Here is an 18,392-nt window from a genome sequence, read left to right as displayed (position 1 = left end):
TTTTTTTTTTTTTAATATTAGTAATGGCGGCAATTTTTATCGTGACTGCGACATTGCATTGGACAGATCGGACACTTTGTACACTATTTTGAGACCATTCACATTTATACAGCGATTAGTGCTATAAAAATGCACTGATTACCGTGTAAATGTCACTGGCAGGGAAGGGGTTAAACACTAAGGGGCGATCAAGGGGTTAAGTGTGTTCCCTGAGCATGTTCTAACTGTAGGGAGGATGGGCCCACTAAAACATGACAGAGGGAGCAGCAGATCCCTGTCATGTTACTAGGCAGAACAGGGAAATGCTGTGTTTACATAGGCATCTCCCTGTTCAGCCTCTCTGTGTCGCGATCGCGGGCCATCGGCGGACATAGAGTCTGCGGCCCGCTAGCCTCCGATGACGCAGCGACGTATGGGTATGTGATTTTGTGCACCCATGCCACTTTGCTGACGTATAATCGGCGTGAGCCGGTTGGCAAGTGGTTAAACATGTGTGCAAAAAAAAACCAAAAAAAAAAAAAACGCAAAAACTGCTCTGGCAGCAAAAGGGTTCACCCCTAACCCTATTAAACCCTAACCCAAGGCTCTTCAAACTACGGCCCTCCAGTTGTTCAAGAACTACAATTCCCATCATGCCTAGCCATGTCTGTGAACATCAGTTTTACAATGCCTCATGGGATATGTAGTTCCGCAACAGCTGGAGGGCCGTAGTTTGAGGATCCCTGACCTAACCCCTTTCACACTGAGGCATCGGCGGTAAAGTATTTTTAGCGGCGCTTTACCGTAGTTTTTGCAGGGGTTTTCGGATGCTAGCGGGGCGATTTAAACCCCCACAAGTGGCCGAAAAAAGGGTTAAAAAACGACCAGCAAAGAGCCGATTCAGCAGCAGTGCCCATTCAGTTCAATGGGCAGGAGCAGTGAAGGAGAGGTGTATACACTCCGCTCCTTCACCGCTCCAAAGATGCTGCTTGCAGGACTTTTTTTTAGCACCCTGCCAGCGCATCGCTGCAGTGTGAAAACCTGAGGACAGGAGAGGCTCTTTACAGGCACTATTTTTTAGTGCTGTAGCGCCTGTAAAGTGCCTCCGTGTGAAAGGGGTCTAAAACTAATATTAACTTCTAATCCTAAACCCTAACATTAAACCCTTATCCCCAACTCTAACCCTTAACCCCAATATAAAAACCTAACACTATTAACCCCTAACCCTAAAAATAAACCCTTAACACTGATACTAACCCCTAAACCATATTAACTCCTAATCTAAAACCCTAAAAACCACTAACCCCTAATCCTGAACCCCAACATTAACCCCCAACCCTAATATTAAAACCTAACACTGATACTAACCCCCCAACCTTAACCACGAGTCTAACAAAATAAATAAAAAGTAAATAAATTAATCCCTAACATGAAACCCCCTAACCCCTTAAAACAAACAAACAAAAAAAAAAAACAAAAAAAAAACAAAAAAAAAAGTAAAACAATGAATAAATAATAAAACAAATAAGTGGATGAAAACGCTGACAAAATGATGAAACAGATGATATTTTTCTCTACTCACTCAATTAAAAAAAAACAAAAACCAGCAAAAGCTCAAAAACGCTTTAAAAAAAAAAAAAAAAAAAAAAAAAAAAAAAAAAAAATCGCTGTACACAAACGCTTGAAAAAAAAACAAAACACCCAATGTGACGCTGAGGTGTGAATGCAGCCTAAAAAGGCAGAGCGACTTTGTGTTCATTTTGAAAGCTTTCAGCAAACGCACCGGAGAGACCTTCTTTGATACTTACAGAAGAGAAGCAGTCAAGGTTGAGTGCGATTCAGATTTTGCAATGTATATAACTGATCTGGATGGGATGGTTTTTATTGTCTCCACAAAACTAGCGTTTTTTTTTTTTTTTTCCAGATTTTTTATTATTATTATACACAACAATTATCTTCCTGTTAGCGGTATAAACAAGCTCTGAGAAACGGGTTTCAGTTCACTTTCTCACCGCAGGCTTCTGGAACGTTCACACAAAACACTGCCGTGGGCCAATCAAAGTACAGGAAGAGGCGACACCTCCTCACACGTTGAGCCTGGGGACGACGTGTACAGCCGGGTGTGACAGATGGTGGTTTCACATGGACAGACATCTGGCTGATGAAACTCCTGACATGTATGGCATGAATCTCTCCTGTAATGATTGCATCCTACATGATGACTGCTGCAGGCGAGACGCTGAATATCACCTACAGAGAACCCCAAAACCACCATCACACTACATACACCGACACCCCAATACAAGGTGGTGTGCAGTACCGGCATCAGCTTAGTAGATTATAGGAGAAGCTGCATCATGATGAACACATGGGGGGGGGGGGGTAATGAACAGACATGACCCATATCAGCAGTACTGTACTGTGCAATCTGGGGGGACACCTAAGCTACCCCCAGGCACATATAAATTACCTGCAATGGTAGCCCTCAGGTGGAACCCCTTGGGGTCAACTCAGCAGAACCCCATCTTTTCCACAATTTATATTTTAGTTCTGGGTATTGGGTTAGGAGAAACTAGTAAGACAGTCACCTAGTCTGGTGATCCGTATAAGTTGTTTAAGAACATCAAATACAGTCGCTGTGTTTCAGAAGAAGAAACCAACCCCCCCCCCCCCCCCTCCAACATTTTCGCCATGAGGTTATGCCGATACCGCAGATTAATTTAGCCCTAAAATAAAGGCGAAATTCTTCTGGTTTCAATTACAAATCATATGCTTAAGCCCTGAAGAAGAGAGGAGGCCCTCCCCCCCCCCAAAAAAGTGTTGGATATATTCGATGCTCTTAACCCCTTAGTGACTGACAGTAAGTCCTCATGTACACGGCTGCTGGTAAACGGGACGTTCAGAGGCAGTTGGATGCTTTTTTCAGCTGCCCCTGAACTCATCCAATCTTATCTTAAACAATAGTGTTTATTCAGTTTTTAGGTTTACAGAAAATAAAATAAACAACCAGGAACATTATTTAGCATATTGTTACAGATATCATTGACTGTGGTGAGAGGTAAGGATCGTAAACAAAAAGAGAAAAGGGAAGAAAAAGGAGGGGGAAGGGGGGGGGGGGGGGAACAATTTTATAGGGGAGAGTAACCGCTTTCAGGTTAGTATTTTAACTTACAGTTAGCTCGTCCCGGCCTGGTTCATGGAATTCATACCTTGTGCAGATGGCACTGCATTCCCCCACCCGCCACCCCCCCTGGGAGCTTGCTGTGGCTAGGCGAGGGTACAGTCTTCTCAACACAATATTTATTTATTGGCTTCTAACTTTTATTCCTTTATCAGCTAAACTCCCGAATCAGACCGGGGGAATAAGAGTGTCCGTGTACATCACCAGTGTAAGGATTTTTATCACTGTAATGGACTCAATTGTTGGCTTATTGTGTTGTTGTAGCCTGTGTGCTACCCAACATATAAACATTTTACACCACTATATATGATGAACATAAACGAGTCATCAACCCATTAAAACATAATAGTGTTATCGAGAACCTGGAAAGAGAGAAAGAAAAGAGAAGTAGAAAGAAGAAGAACAGGCAAGAGAGGGAGTAGGAGGGGGGAGGGAGGGGGGAGATGGTAGGGGTGCACTCCTGCCACGCCGTAGGTGCCTCAATAATTCGGCAACCTACGTGTTGGTGAGGTATTTTATCCAGGGATCCCAAGTTTTGTTGAATCCGGTCATCTTATCCTTCAGGATTGCCGTAAGGCGTTCATTTACCATTATCCATGATATTTTGGCTTTTAGTAAGTAAAAGGGGACTGTGGGAGACTTCCAGGACTTAGCTATTGAAATCCTGGCCGCCACAAATATAAATGTGATTAGTCTGCGCATTGCCTTTGATGTCCCCTCCACTGGGTGTCCCAACAGCGCGTGCAGAGGTGATTTAACTAGATTCGCTTGTGTGAGGGAGTATATTAGGTTGTACGTACGTATCCAGAATCTCCTCACTTTGGGGCACGTCCACCAAGTGTGGAAAAAGGTGCCATTTACGTTACATCCTCTGAAGCACCGGGGGGACGCCCCTGGAATGAAAGTTGCTATCCTCTCTGGGACCATATACCATCGCATCATTACTTTATAGTTTGCCTCTATCAGGGAGGTATTAACAAGCGACTTAGATGCATTCAATATTATCTTGCTCCATACTTCCATATCTAAATCCATATCCATGTATTGTTCCCATTTATGCATATAATACAGTTTTGAGGTAGATGAAGTCAAAATATTATATATCTGTGATATGTGACCAGTGTGCCTATCAAAATTCTTACAGAGGTTTTCCATTGGGGTGAATGTGGTAATATCAGAGGTGCGATTCAATGTCGCTAAAAAATGCCTTATCTGGGTAAAACGGAAAAGTTCTGAGTTTGGAAATTCATATTTCTCCTGTAGAGTTGATTTTGATAGAGCACCTCTGTGGTCACAAAAATCTGCAATGCGCATTAAACCTTTGTTGGTCCACCACAAGAAATTCCGGGGTTGAAGACCCGGAGTGAACAGTGTATTCCCGAATAGAGGGGCCAATGGGGTGTGTTGGGACTTAAACCCGTGTGCTGTCGACACTCTGTCCCACAAATTTAGGGAAAAATCCAATCTTATCTTATGTGTACATGTACACAGGTTCGTTTACTGCCGTTTTTAGGCAGTTGCGTCTATAGGCTTTCCTTTGAAGGCAAAAAATTCAGACGCCAAATTTGCCGACGTTTCAGACGCCAAACGCAGCTAAAACGCGGTAACTCGCGTTTAGCTGCGTTTTGTTTACAGGCGTTTTTCATTTTTGGCTATTTTGAAGAAAAAAAAAAAATTATAATAACCCAAGATGTTTTTTTTTTTTCAAACGCTTCTAAAAACGCAAACGCAGCTAAATGCAGCATGTAAACACAGCAAAACGGAAGTTTTAAACGTGGGTTAATAACTGTCAAGTTAAATCGTTCAGGAGAAGAAGTTGTAAAAACGTCCCGTGTACATGAAGCCAAAAACAAAATGATAATGCCTGAACACAATTTTGCAACTTGAACACATGTTAGCAAAACTGTACATATCACCACAAGTACTTTGTGTAGGCAGGTGGATTATACCGCGTTTTTTCCCAGGACAAATTGGCTTTCTTTTGGTGGTAAATAGCAACAGTTTTTTTTTTTTTAATCAAAGTAAAAATGGCCCAAAGAAAATAAATAAAAATTCAATTGTAGCTGTACAATTTTTTGCTGCTATTACAGTAACTTCCCACCAAAAAAACCTAAATAAATTCTCCTGCTGCTGACCATTGCAGCAATACCACATATGTGTATGTTGGTTGTTTGTACACGTAGTACAGCCCAGAGACAATGTTGTGCATTTTTTTGTTTTTATCCTGCCCAAAACACACTGACACCAATTTAAGAAGCATTTTTTTTTAACCACTTCAGCTCCGGAAGGTTTTACCCCCTTAATGACCAGGCCATTTTTTTGCGATACTGGACTGAGTTGCTTTAACTGACAATTGCGCCGTTGTGCAACGCTGTACCTAAATAAAATGTATGTCCTTTTTTTCCCCTACAAATAGAGCTTTCTAAGTAAAAAATATAATTTCTTGGGACGTGTCCAATATGGCTACCTGAGCGGACGCACATTGAGCGAGCTCCGGACTCATCTCCTGAATCTCGGCTGTTTCCCTGCAGTCTGCGGAGATAGAACACCCTGTCGGGAACAGAATGACAAAGAGGGAGGGGTGCTTCGAACTCCCGCAAGAACCACTCCTCCCTGGAAACAAAAAAAGTCAGGCCCGGGACCCTCTCCTTCCACCTCCGCGCACATGGCGCCCCAAAACGGAAGATTCAGAGCTGGCGATCGGTGAGCTGTCCAATTTTGATACCCTGATGCAGGCGATCAACACGTGCCAGACTACCCTTATGGGTAAGATAGAAACGGCCCAGCTGGATATAAATCTAATGAGGTGAGACATGGACTGCTTCCGATTGAGGCTGACAGAAGCTGAACGCCGCGTGGGGGACTCAGAAGACACGCTGCAGGAGCACACGGCTTCTCTCCACACCCTGCACGCCAAAACTAAGACCCTTGAAACAAGGGCAGAGGACGCAGAGAACCGTAACTGGAGTAATAACCTCCGAATAGTGGGGCTACCTGAAGGCTCAGAAGGAGCAGATCCCATGGCCTTCTTGAACACCTCCCCTGCACCCTCCTGCCACGTGCACCATTCTCAGAGTTCTTTGTAGTGGAGAGGGCACACAGGATGCCTGCTGCCTGTGGGGCCCCCAGGATATCCTCCACGCACGTTTATCCTTTGGCTCCTAAATTTTAGGGACAGTGACCTGGTCCTTAGAGAAGCAAGAAAGTTGGATGCCCTGCGCCATGAGGGTGCAAGACTCATGATCTTTCCAGACTATTCGGTTGACACCCAGAAGCTCCGATGATCGTTTGACCAGGTGAAGCTTAACCTACGCAATAAAGATTAAATACAGCATGATATTCATGGCTCGGCTGCAAGTGCAGGATGGGGAGACGGTCCGTTCCTTTACCTCCCCCCTGATGCTTCACAATGGCTGGAGACCCTTCCTAGAGGATGATCCTGTCTGTAAGATGCTCTTCAATGAGCCCTTGTTTGTTTCTTGCCCATTGGGAGGTTAGGGAACTGTACAATTAGCCCCCTTCTGCCCCATGCCTATGCACAATCTAAGGGGGGGGGGGGTTCTTTTCTCTTCCCCTTGCTGCTAGACAGTAGCTACCCTATCACCTAGGCCCCCCCAACACTTTAATGAGCAAGCATCGCTCCTGTGCGGGCTGTGGGGGGTGAGGGGCTATGATTTTGTTCTGTTTGTGCCCCCGAGGCTCATCCGGAAGAACTATGAATCTGTAGGGACTGTTCATCCTGTTTTCAGTCGGACTCTTGGTGTTAAGACTAAGACACTTGGGTGATTCATTGTTCACAACCCTCCATGGCAGCTGCCATGTTTTCCAGTTTTGGGGGGGGGGCACACCGAAGTTCTGGGGGTGGTGCTGGATGGGGGGGGGGGGGGGGGGGGTTGTTCAAATGGTGTGCAATACTTCTTCCTGGTCGTTTTTTTCTTCCCTTCTACTTTCTTTCTGTCAGCTCCAATTTTGTGGTTTTGTTCTCCTCCCACTAGGTGGCGTAGGAGCTCTATTTACATGTATTGAACTACTACCTAGTACTGTACTTGTAATGCCTTATGTAATACTGGTATCTATCTATGCAATGCGGATATACTTTAGAAGACAATAATGGCTCCCTGACCATTTTATCTTGGAACGTTCATGTTTTGAACTCCATGATCAAAAGGTTGCTGGTATTTAAATTTATATCAAGAAATATGTATCCCAAATCTGTATACTACAGGAGACACACCTGGTGGGGAGCAGAACACTGGCTCTCAGGAAACCCTGGGTCGGCTTATATTACCACTCCACTTTCTCCGCATTCTCTAGGGGTGTCAGTGTTCTAGTCCACAAGTCCCTCCAGTATCTACACCTAGACCAGGATGGGAGATACGTGGCTCTTCATGCAATGTGTGACAGGCTTGAGTTGCTCATTGTGGGGTGTTATATACCCCCACCGGCAGGAGGTGGCCAAAGTTAAATCTCTCAAATTAATCCCTAATCAAATTAATTAAACATATTCTTTGAGATACAGTCAACATATAGTTATGTATAAGGACTGGTTCACACCAGAATGCAGTGTGGGAAAGGTGCATCGCATGTGCTAAATTTCAATACTTGGGAACAGAAGTCCAAAGAGACCCCTCCCTAAACCTAACCGTCAATATATACCCGGTACTCCAACACCTCACATCTAGATACCAGACCTGCAAGTCCCTGCCTCTCTCCTCGGTTGGGAGGATTAACCTACTTAAAAAGACGTTTCTCCCCAAATTCCTTTATGTATTTCGTAATACCCCTGTTCCCATTCCCAACTCCTTCTTTCGGAAAATACACCAAATAATAACCACTTTCATATGGGCCGGGTCCGCTCCTAGAATTGCCAAAACTACCCTGCAACTTCCACTATCCCTTTGAGGGACTGGCACTTCCCTGTCTCAAACAATATTACTGGGCAGCGGTTATGTCGATGGCGAGATGGTGGTTTACCCAACCTCACACTAACCCCTCGGTGAACTTAGAGGTGGCAATCCTGGGGTCCTACTCTGCACGGAGTAACCTGGTGTTTAGAGGCCCAAGAGCACATCCAGAAACGACCACCCCGATGCAAACGACGGTCCGAGTGTGGGAACATATGTCAGCTAAGCTTAACAAGGCCAATACCATCTCTCCATACACATCACTACGGGGCAATCTAAAGTTGGTTCCTCTTCAACAGATTACTGACGGTATTATTTTATACTTTGTACTTATAGTATCATAACCTGGAAGATTAATTGTACACTGTAAAAACTTATCTGTTAAAAAAAAAAAAAAAAAAATCTAAAAATTTCTTCATCATTTTAGGCCAGTATGTATTCTGCTACAAATTTTTGTTAGAAAAATAAAAATAAAATCCCAATAAAGCGTATAGTGATTGGTTTGCGCAAAACAAACTATGGGATATTTTTATGGAATGTATACATAAAAATATATATTGGGTAATAAACACAGTACAAGTGAAAACTCAGTATGTGTTAAAGAATATAAAAAACTCAGTAAAAAAGAAAATTTTAAAGAAACTAGTTAAGAAACAATCAAAAATATATGGTACAGCAAATACATATCAATACAAGGTGAGCTGAGTGTGTTAATCCACAGAATTGGAGTTCAATGGAGGTGGTAGATCAGAAAAAGAGCACCGGTATCCCCAAGGGGAAAAAATACAAAAAATATATATACAGAGGAACTCAAAAGTCTTTTAAATGGCAAGATGGGATAGTCTCATTCAATCCCACAGGTAATTAGATGTGAACTGTCTTCTCAAGAGGTAACCTGAGGGTTATTGGGAAAGGACCCGACCAATGTGTTGGATCTTGACTCAAATGGATAATTCCCACCAGGAGACAGGCAGAAGCAAAAAGCAAAAGAATGCCCTTACCAGATCCGGTGGACTCACGGGCCGTAGCGGTGAGTCAAACGAGCCTATACCGTTAAACGGTGTGGGGTAAAGGTGTGTGGGAGAACTTGTAAACCATCTTGTCAGCAGTCCTCATACGAAGCACCGATTTGGAGTCCGGGATCCCCAGGGTATGGTTCCGATCAGCAGATCACCGTTTCCTCAGAAAACCATCATATGTGCAAATAGGCAAAAAAGGAAAAAAAAGGAAGAAAACTGTGGAGTTTTCTTCCTTTTTTGCCTATTTGCACATATGATGGTTTTCTGAGGAAACGGTGATCTGCTGATCGGAACCATACCCTGGGGATCCCGGACTCCAAATCGGTGCTTCGTATGAGGACTGCTGACAAGATGGTTTACAAGTTCTCCCACACACCTTTACCCCACACCGTTTAACGGTATAGGCTCGTTTGACTCACCGCTACGGCCCGTGAGTCCACCGGATCTGGTAAGGGCATTCTTTTGCTTTTTGCTTCTGCCTGTCTCCTGGTGGGAATTATCCATTTGAGTCAAGATCCAACACATTGGTCGGGTCCTTTCCCAATAACCCTCAGGTTACCTCTTGAGAAGACAGTTCACATCTAATTACCTGTGGGATTGAATGAGACTATCCCATCTTGCCATTTAAAAGACTTTTGAGTTCCTCTGTATATATATTTTTTGTATTTTTTCCCCTTGGGGATACCGGTGCTCTTTTTCTGATCTACCACCTCCATTGAACTCCAATTCTGTGGATTAACACACTCAGCTCACCTTGTATTGATATGTATTTGCTGTACCATATATTTTTGATTGTTTCTTAACTAGTTTCTTTTAAATTTTCTTTTTTACTGAGTTTTTTATATTCTTTAACACATACTGAGTTTTCACTTGTACTGTGTTTTTTACCCAATATATATTTTTATGTATACCTTACAAACACTTTTACACTAAAGGAGTTTTCACTCTCTCCTAACCACTTTTTCTACCTGTTTTAGCGACAGGAGTCCCACTACCCATTAGCGCCACACTTCTTCACTCCAACCTTCACTTTGCAACGGTCATATTGCTGTGTTGGCTGCTTCACTTCCATTCAAGAGCTGGCGCAACTTTTACATTTTTTCCTTACATATTTTTATGGAATGTTTATTTTTTTGAAATGTTTTTACTAGTAGTGGCGGCGATCAGCGATTTTTAAACGGGACTGCGACATTGCGGAGGACAAATCTGACACTTTTTTGGGGACCACCGATACCAATACAGTGCTAAAAAAAATAAAATAAAAAAAGCACTGTCACTGTATAAATTATACTGGTGGGGAAGGGGTTAACATCAGGGGCAATCAAAAGGGCTAACTTTGTGGGGGGAGGGATGCACTCGAGGAAGAGACACATCGGTGTTCTTGATCATCAGGAATCACAGATGTCTCTTCCTGTCTGACAGAATGGCGATCTGCCTTGTTTACATAGGCAGACCATCGTTCTGTCTCTGCAGTGAGAGAGTGGCCGGCGGCCACCATACCCGCGGATTGGCTCCTGCTGTGTCCAGTCACAGCGGGAGCGCGCGCGCACCCCAGAGCCGTCCACGGGAATCACGTACAGGTATGCGATTTTGGGACTTAAGTGCCGCCCTGCCGCAGTAAATGTAAATGGGGCGGTCCTTAATTGGTTAAACAAAAATATACCGACCCTGACCTTTGACCCCTAACAGTGACCTAGATCAAACCTTGATGTAGCTATTTTTTTTTTTTTCAATAATTTTTTGGGGTTTTTTTTTGCACACCTCTTGCTCGTTTCCATTCTTTCTCTTCTGCAATACACGTATCTTTCTTTCCATTTAAAGAAGAAAGAGGACACAGGAGCGAGTTGCACAGCGACTGATCATCGTGATAGCTAGGGAACTTGGAGTCTCAGATCCCGAATGTTGGTACGAAACCCGGGGCTCTCAGTTTAGCCCAGCCTCTGTGCACTGTGCGGCACACTCCCAGCACAGACTGGTACACATAGGATGCCCCTTGGATAAAGATGCACTTTCATGAAGCCCACAAAATTTTTTTTTTTTTTTTTTTAAGAATTCCCAGATTTAAAATGGATCACCCAAAAGGGGAAATTACGCTCGTCTGCATCCCCCTCCACATTTGGCACTTTTGAGGGGAGAGAGCGGCCCGAGCGGGTACCCGATTTTGACAGGTACCTACTCCCACTTCCTGTCAAATGTGGCATGACCATCTGAGGCAGAAGTTCTGCCCCCCTCCTTCCCCTGCAGCCTTCTGGGACACATCACAAGTCACAGAAGACTGGGGGACCATTCACAGAGCGCAGTGCAGCTCGCACATGCGCAGTAGGAAACTACCCATGAAGCCAGAAGGCTTCATGGCCGGTTTCCCTTACCTAAGAAGCTGGCGCCTACACCCGAAGCCGATTGAAGAACCAATTTGGTTGAGGCCAAAACGCTGGATCCCTGGACAGGTAAGTGTCCTTATATTAAAAGTTAGCAGCTACAGTATCTGTAGCTGCTGAATTTTAAATTTTCCTTGTGGGAACCTCAAGCTCCTTTTTAATGACTGTCTTTACTAGGTATTGCTAACCCTATACCCAAGAATGGATTACCCAATTTACCAGAAAGGCAGCAACCTAGGATACTGACCGGTTCTACACACACCATGCTTTCACTACAGGTGGATCTCTCCAAGGTCCCTTGGACAAAAGCCATCCAGCTGCTGTGCACCCCTCCTGGAATTTTATAGTGTAGATGCAGGGTTAAGCCCCGCTGCCTGCACTGGTAAAGTCTGTGGCAGGCCGCACCTGGACAGGGCTGAACGATATACCAAGTGGATCAATGTTGGGGTATTTGCCAGAACAGAAATGTCTGGGAGAAGCTATGAAACGTCTTCAACATTACAGAACACGTCCAGCTGGATGTAACCAACTACTACTAGAGAGATCTACGGACTGATTATATAACAGTGCATAGAACAGACACCTGGCTTATATAAGACAGTACAAAGGGCACATTTACATGTTAAAATGACTCACACCGGAGACAATAAATCCAATCTGGAAATCACCAGCATAAAAATAAAACTAAACTGGCTCTCCGTTACTCTTAGGAGACACGAACATTAAAAGTTATAGTAAATCTTCAGCTAGGATTGCACCGATACTCCCCTTCTTTTTTTTTTTACTAGCGAGTACGAGTACCAATACTTACGGTCAAGTATTCTCAGATACTGAATCCTTTGCGGTGCAATTTGAGCCCATACAAATTGAATGGGCTCAAATCGCACTGCAAACAATCACATGCGATCCGAACATGAATGTGCAGTGTTATTCCTGTCCAAATTGCATGTGGTGTCCTCCACGTGTGGTTTGAACATCGCTTTCATATGCGGGCGCTACTCACGCATGCGTTGGCTTCTGAAAGCGAGCTCGGCGGGACGGGGGTGCATTAAAAAAAATATATATTTTTTTTTTTTTTTATTTGACCTTTTTGTTTTTATACTGTTCTTTAAAAAAAAAAATAATGGTGTCACTTTTATTCCTATTACACCTTCCTATTTTACTTTTTATTTTGACACTGTTCTTGTAATAGGAATAAAAGAGACTTTTTTTTTTTTTTCTAAAGGAGTGTAAACATCCCTTGCAACAGAAAAAAGGAAATGACAGGACCTCTTAAATATGAGTTCTGGGGTCAAAAAGATCTCAGATCTCATATTTACACTAAAATTCTAATTTTTTAAAAATGTCCCTTTAACAGCTATGGACGGAAGTGACGTTTTGACGTCGCATCTGCCCTGCAATGATATGGAGCCGGGTGGGGGCCATCTTCCCTCCTCACTCGCTCCATGCCAAGCAGGGGACAGGATCCAATCGCCTCTGCTGGCACCTCTCCCGCCACCAAAAAAAAAAGTGATCTCCAGATTTAATCTTTTTTTAAATTGAGGCCCCTTATAGCTCATAAGCTGACAACGGCTGCGTTACCTGGTCTCTGAGGCTCTACATTCAGTCGTCTCTCTTCCTGATCCTGGGCTGCAGCTTCCCCCTCCTGATTGTCCGTATCTTCCAGAAACGTGACTGTCTGAGTGATCTCTGAGAACACAACTGGCTCATATGGGGGTTCCAGATCCGAAGTTAAGGGGTCTGAGGACTGAGAATTGTCTGCCGTCTCGGAATCAGTCTCTGTACTGTCCAGGGTGACCACATTCTCTGTCCACCACGCTGCTTTCCATTATGCTGGTCCTCAGGTTCAGTCTTTGGATCGCCTCCGGTAGGGAACTCCGATTCCACCTCTTCTCTGGGCTCAGAAATGTGCTGGGGGGGAGGGGGGGGGCAGAAGAGAAGACAGTCAGTGAGCACAGACACCCTCAGTGTACACAATGATATTATAAAGCCTGACTATCCTACATCAGACAGAACGTGGTACCCCCCACTGCAAACTGCACAGCTTAGAAGAGCCGATCCATCCAATCAAAGCGAGATCATCCTGTGCAGAGGAAACACTTCAAATGTACATAGAGATTAAGGATATATTGCATAGATCTATGTTGGAAGACAGTAAAACATCATTTATAGTCTGTAATCATTTATCGGCTTTTATCACTTGTGGACTCTATTGGTCAGGGAATATCATCTCTCCGCAGCAGATTACAAGCTGAACATTGGGAAAAATTTTCATGAATTGGCAAGCCTGGGGCTCCTCTCAGCAATATTTCTCCTTCATTTGCAAAACCCTCCTACAAAGTGCCATGTACAGATCACTGCCATGTCACACACAGCCCAACACGGTACAATCTGCCCTCTGACCCCCCCCCCAATGCCTTTGTACAATGAACCCCCAACATATTACCCTGAACCCCCAAAACATCTCTACAATAAACCATCAGCACATCTGTACAATGAACCCCCTAACACAATTACAATCCACCCTGAACCCCCCAATATGTCTACACAATGAACCTCCAACACGTTACAATCTGCCCTGAACCCCCCCTCCATATGTCTACACAATGAACCTCCAACACGTTTACAATCTGCCCTGAACCCCCCCTCCATAGGTCTACACAATGAACCCCAAACACGTTACAATCTGCCCTGAACCCCCCCCTCCATATGTCTACACAATGAACTTCAACATGTTACAATCTGCCCTGAACCCCCCCTCCATATGTCTACACAATGAACCTCCAACACGTTACAATCTGCCCTGAACCCCCCCTCCATAGGTCTACACAATGAAACCCCAAACACGTTACAATCTGCCCTGAACCCCCCTCCATATGTCTACACAATGAACCTCCAACACGTTACAATCTGCCCTGAACCCCCCCTCCATAGGTCTACACAATGAACCCCCAAACACGTTACAATCTGCCCTGAACCCCCCCCCTCCATATGTCTACACAATGAACTTCAACATGTTACAATTGGCCCTGAACCCCCCCCCCCCAATATGTTTACACAATAAACCCCCCAACACATTACAATCTGCCCTGAACCCCCCAAATATATGTCTACACAATGAACCCCAACACGTTACAATATGCCTTGAACCCCCTCTCCCATATGTCTACACAATGAACCCCCAACACATTACAATCTGCCCTGAACCCCCCCCCCCCCCCAATATGTCTACACAATGAACCCCAACACCTTACAATCTGCCCTGAACCCCCCTCCATATGTCTACAAATGAACCCGAACAGATTACAATCTGCCCTGAACCCCCCCAAATATATGTCTACACAATGAACCCCAACACATTACAATCTGCCCTGAACCCCCCCCCCCCCATATGTCTACACAATGAACCCCAACACGTTACAATCTGCTCTGAACCCCCCCACCTAAAATGTCTACACAATGAACCCCCAACAGGTTACAATCTGCTCTGAACCCCCCCCCCACCTAAAATGTCTACACAATGAACCCCAACACGGTACAATTTGTCCTGAACCCCCAGCACGTCCATATGAAGAACCCCAACACATTTCTACAATGAACCCTCAACACATTATAACCTTCCTTAACCCCCCAAAATGTCTGTACAATGAACCCCCAACATGTTATAATCTGCCCTGAACCCCCAGCACATCCATATGATGAACCCCAACACATTATAATCTGCCCTGAACCCCAACACATCTCTACGATGCACCCCAATATGTTACAATCTGCCCTGAATCCTCAGCATGGTACAATCTGCTCTAAATCCCCAATATGTCTCTACAATGAACCCCCAACACGTCTATACAAAAGCACCCCCAACACATTATAATCTGCCCTGAACCCCCAACACATCTCTACAAAAGCAGCTGAATGAGGAGAAGCCGTATAGATCTGGTGACTCCGAGTGTATGTCCGGCATTATAATGTCAGCAGAAGATTAAGGTCACCATCTTCTAGCCATGACTGACTGCTGCCTGAATTCTAGAGGAGGATGTAGGGGGCTGAGGTTCCAGTTTTGTAGATCTGTGCAGAGTTCTTACCGGGATTTCCTCTGTGTCTTCTTCATTCTTGCTATCTGGAAGAGAAGAGAAGAAAAAACATTTCAACTCGGCACTATGTATAGGACCGCACTTCTCCAGACCCATCACTCAGAACCATGTATAGGACCGCACTTCTCCAGACCCATCACTCAGAACCATGTATAGGGACCGCACTTCTCCAGACCCATCACTCAGCACCATGTATAGGACCGCACTTCTCCAAACCCATCACTCAGCACCATGTATAGGACCGCACTTCTCCAGACCCATCACCATGTATGGGACCGCACTTCTCCAGACCCATCACTCAGCACCATGTATAGGGACCGCACTTCTCCAAACCCATCACTCAGCACCATGTATAGGACCGCACTTCTCCAGACCCATCACTCAGCACCATGTATAGGACCGCACTTCTCCAGACCCATCACTCAGCACCATGTATAGGACCGCACTTCTCCAGACCCATCACTCAGCACCATGTATAGGACCGCACTTCTCCAGACCCATCACCATGTATGGGACCGCACTTCTCCAGACCCATCACTCAGCACCATGTATAGGACCGCACTTCTCCAGACCCATCACCATGTATGGGACCGCACTTCTCCAGACCCATCACTCAGCACCATGTATAGGACCGCACTTCTCCAGACCCATCACCATGTATAGGACCGCACTTCTCCAGACCCATCACTCAGCACCATGTATAGGACCGCACTTCTCCAGACCCATCACCATGTATAGGGACCGCACCTTCTCCAGACCCATCACTCAGCACCATGTATAGGACCGCACTTCTCCAGACCCATCACCATGTATGGGACCGCACTTCTCCAGACCCATCACTCAGCACCATGTATAGGACCGCACTTCTCCAGACCCATCACCATGTATGGGACCGCACTTCGTCCAGGACCCATCACCATGTATAGGACCGCACTTCTCCAGACCCATCGCTCAGCACCATGTATAGGACCGCACTTCTCCAGACCCATCACCATGTATAGGACCGCACTTCTCCAGACCCATCACCATGTATAGGACCGCACTTCTCCAGACCCATCACAGAGCACCATGTATAGGACCGCACTTCTCCAGACCCATCACAGAGCACCATGTATAGGACCGCACTTCTCCAGACCCATCACCATGTATAGGACCGCACTTCTCCAGACCCATCACTCAGCACCATGTATAGGACCGCACTTCTCCAGACCCATCACCATGTATAGGACCGCACTTCTCCAGACCCATCACTCAGCACCATGTATAGGACCGCACTTCTCCAGACCCATCACCATGTATAGGACCCGCACTTCTCCAGACCCCATCACTCAGCACCATGTATAGGACCGCACTCTCCAGACCCATCACTCAGCACCATGTATAGGACCGCACTTCTCCAGACCCATCACCATGTATAGGACCGCACTTCTCCAGACCCATCACTCAGCACCATGTATAGGACCGCACTTCTCCAGACCCATCACTCAGCACCATGTATGGGTGTCGGTAATGGGCAGTACCAGTGTCCAGGGTGTCGATGATAGGTACCGGTGTCGAGTCTGGTCAGGGTATCGGTAATGGACAGTACCGGTAATGGGGCGGGTACCGGTGTCAGGTCTGGTCAGGGTGTCGGTAATGGGCGGTACCTGTGTCAGGTCTGGTCGGGGTGTCAGTAATGGGCGGTACCAGTGTCAGGTCTGGTCAGGGTGTCAGTAATGGGCGGGACCAGTGTCAGGTCCCGGTCAGGGTGTCAGTAATGGAAGGTACCGGTGTCAGGTCCGGTCAGGGTGTCGGTAATGGGCGGTACCAGTGTCAGGTCCGGTCAGGTTGTCAGTAATGGAAGGTACCAGTGTCAGGTCTGGTCAGGGATGTCGGTAAATGGGCGGTACCAGTGTCAGGTCCGGTCAGGGTGTCAGTAATGGAAGGTACCGGTGTCAGGTCCGGTCAGGGTGTCAGTAATGGGCGGTACCAGTGTCAGGTCCGGTCAGGGTGTCAGTAATGGAAGGTACCGGTGTCAGGTCCGGTCAGGGTGTGAGTAATGGGCGGGTACCAGTGTCAGGTCTGGTCAGGGTGTCAGTAATGGGCGGTACCAGTGTCAGGTCTGGTCGGGGGTGTCGGTAATGGGCGGTACCAGTGTCAGGTCCGGTCAGGGTGTCAGTAATGGAAGGTACCGGTGTCAGGTCCGGTCAGGGTGTCAGTAATGGGCGGTACCAGTGTCAGGTCCGGTCAGGGTGTCAGTAATGGAAGGTACCGGTGTCAGGTCCGGTCAGGGTGTCAGTAATGGGCGGTACCAGTGTCAGGTCCGGTCAGGGTGTCAGTAATGGAAGGTACCGGTGTCAGGTCCGGTCAGGGTGTCAGTAATGGAAGGTACCAGTGTCAGGTCCGGTCAGGGTGTCAGTAATGGAAGGTACCGGTGTCAGGTTAGGGTGTCGGTTCCGTGTCTCACCAGTGTAGTCCGGTAGTTCGGTGGTGGCTCGGCAGCAGAGTCCGCTCAGTAGTATGAGAACCAGCAGCGCACACGGCGCTCTCCTCTCCCCCATCCTCCCGTCTGTCAGTCCCGGGCTCCGGTGTTCTGCCATATAGTGTCCTTGTATCAAATAGTGTCCGCCTCGTACTGCGCAGGGCGCAGCGCCTGCGCAGTACGGAGGAGCAGGAGATGGCGAAAATGTCCGAAGGTGATCAGCTGACCATCAGCTGTACACGGCGCTCGGGCACCTGTTAGCGATGGCAGTGTAAGAGGGCCCCTCGCGGGCTCGCTTCGCTCGCCACGCTTCGGGCACGGCCTCGCTGCGCTCGGCAAATATTTATTCTAACTCTATGTCCACTTGGATAGTGGG

The 18,392-nt window shown here is 46.1% G+C and overlaps 1 protein-coding gene across 1 annotated transcript in view; it reads right to left on the bottom strand.

The window, feature by feature from the left end:
* Positions 1 to 18,117, bottom strand: part of SEL1L (SEL1L adaptor subunit of SYVN1 ubiquitin ligase) — a 65,125-nt gene extending 47,008 nt beyond the window's left edge. The window contains 4 exon segments of the mRNA XM_073609668.1: positions 13,043 to 13,288; positions 13,291 to 13,372; positions 15,547 to 15,581; positions 18,002 to 18,117. Coding sequence (XP_073465769.1) covers positions 13,043 to 13,288; positions 13,291 to 13,372; positions 15,547 to 15,581; positions 18,002 to 18,095 — 457 coding nt within the window. The 5' untranslated portion in view covers positions 18,096 to 18,117.
* Positions 18,118 to 18,392: the final 275 nt, after the last annotated feature.

Source organism: Aquarana catesbeiana, linkage group LG13, assembly GCF_042186555.1.
Source record: "Aquarana catesbeiana isolate 2022-GZ linkage group LG13, ASM4218655v1, whole genome shotgun sequence".
Lineage (NCBI taxonomy): Eukaryota > Metazoa > Chordata > Amphibia > Anura > Ranidae > Aquarana > Aquarana catesbeiana.
This window is presented reverse-complemented; position numbering and strand designations above follow the sequence as displayed.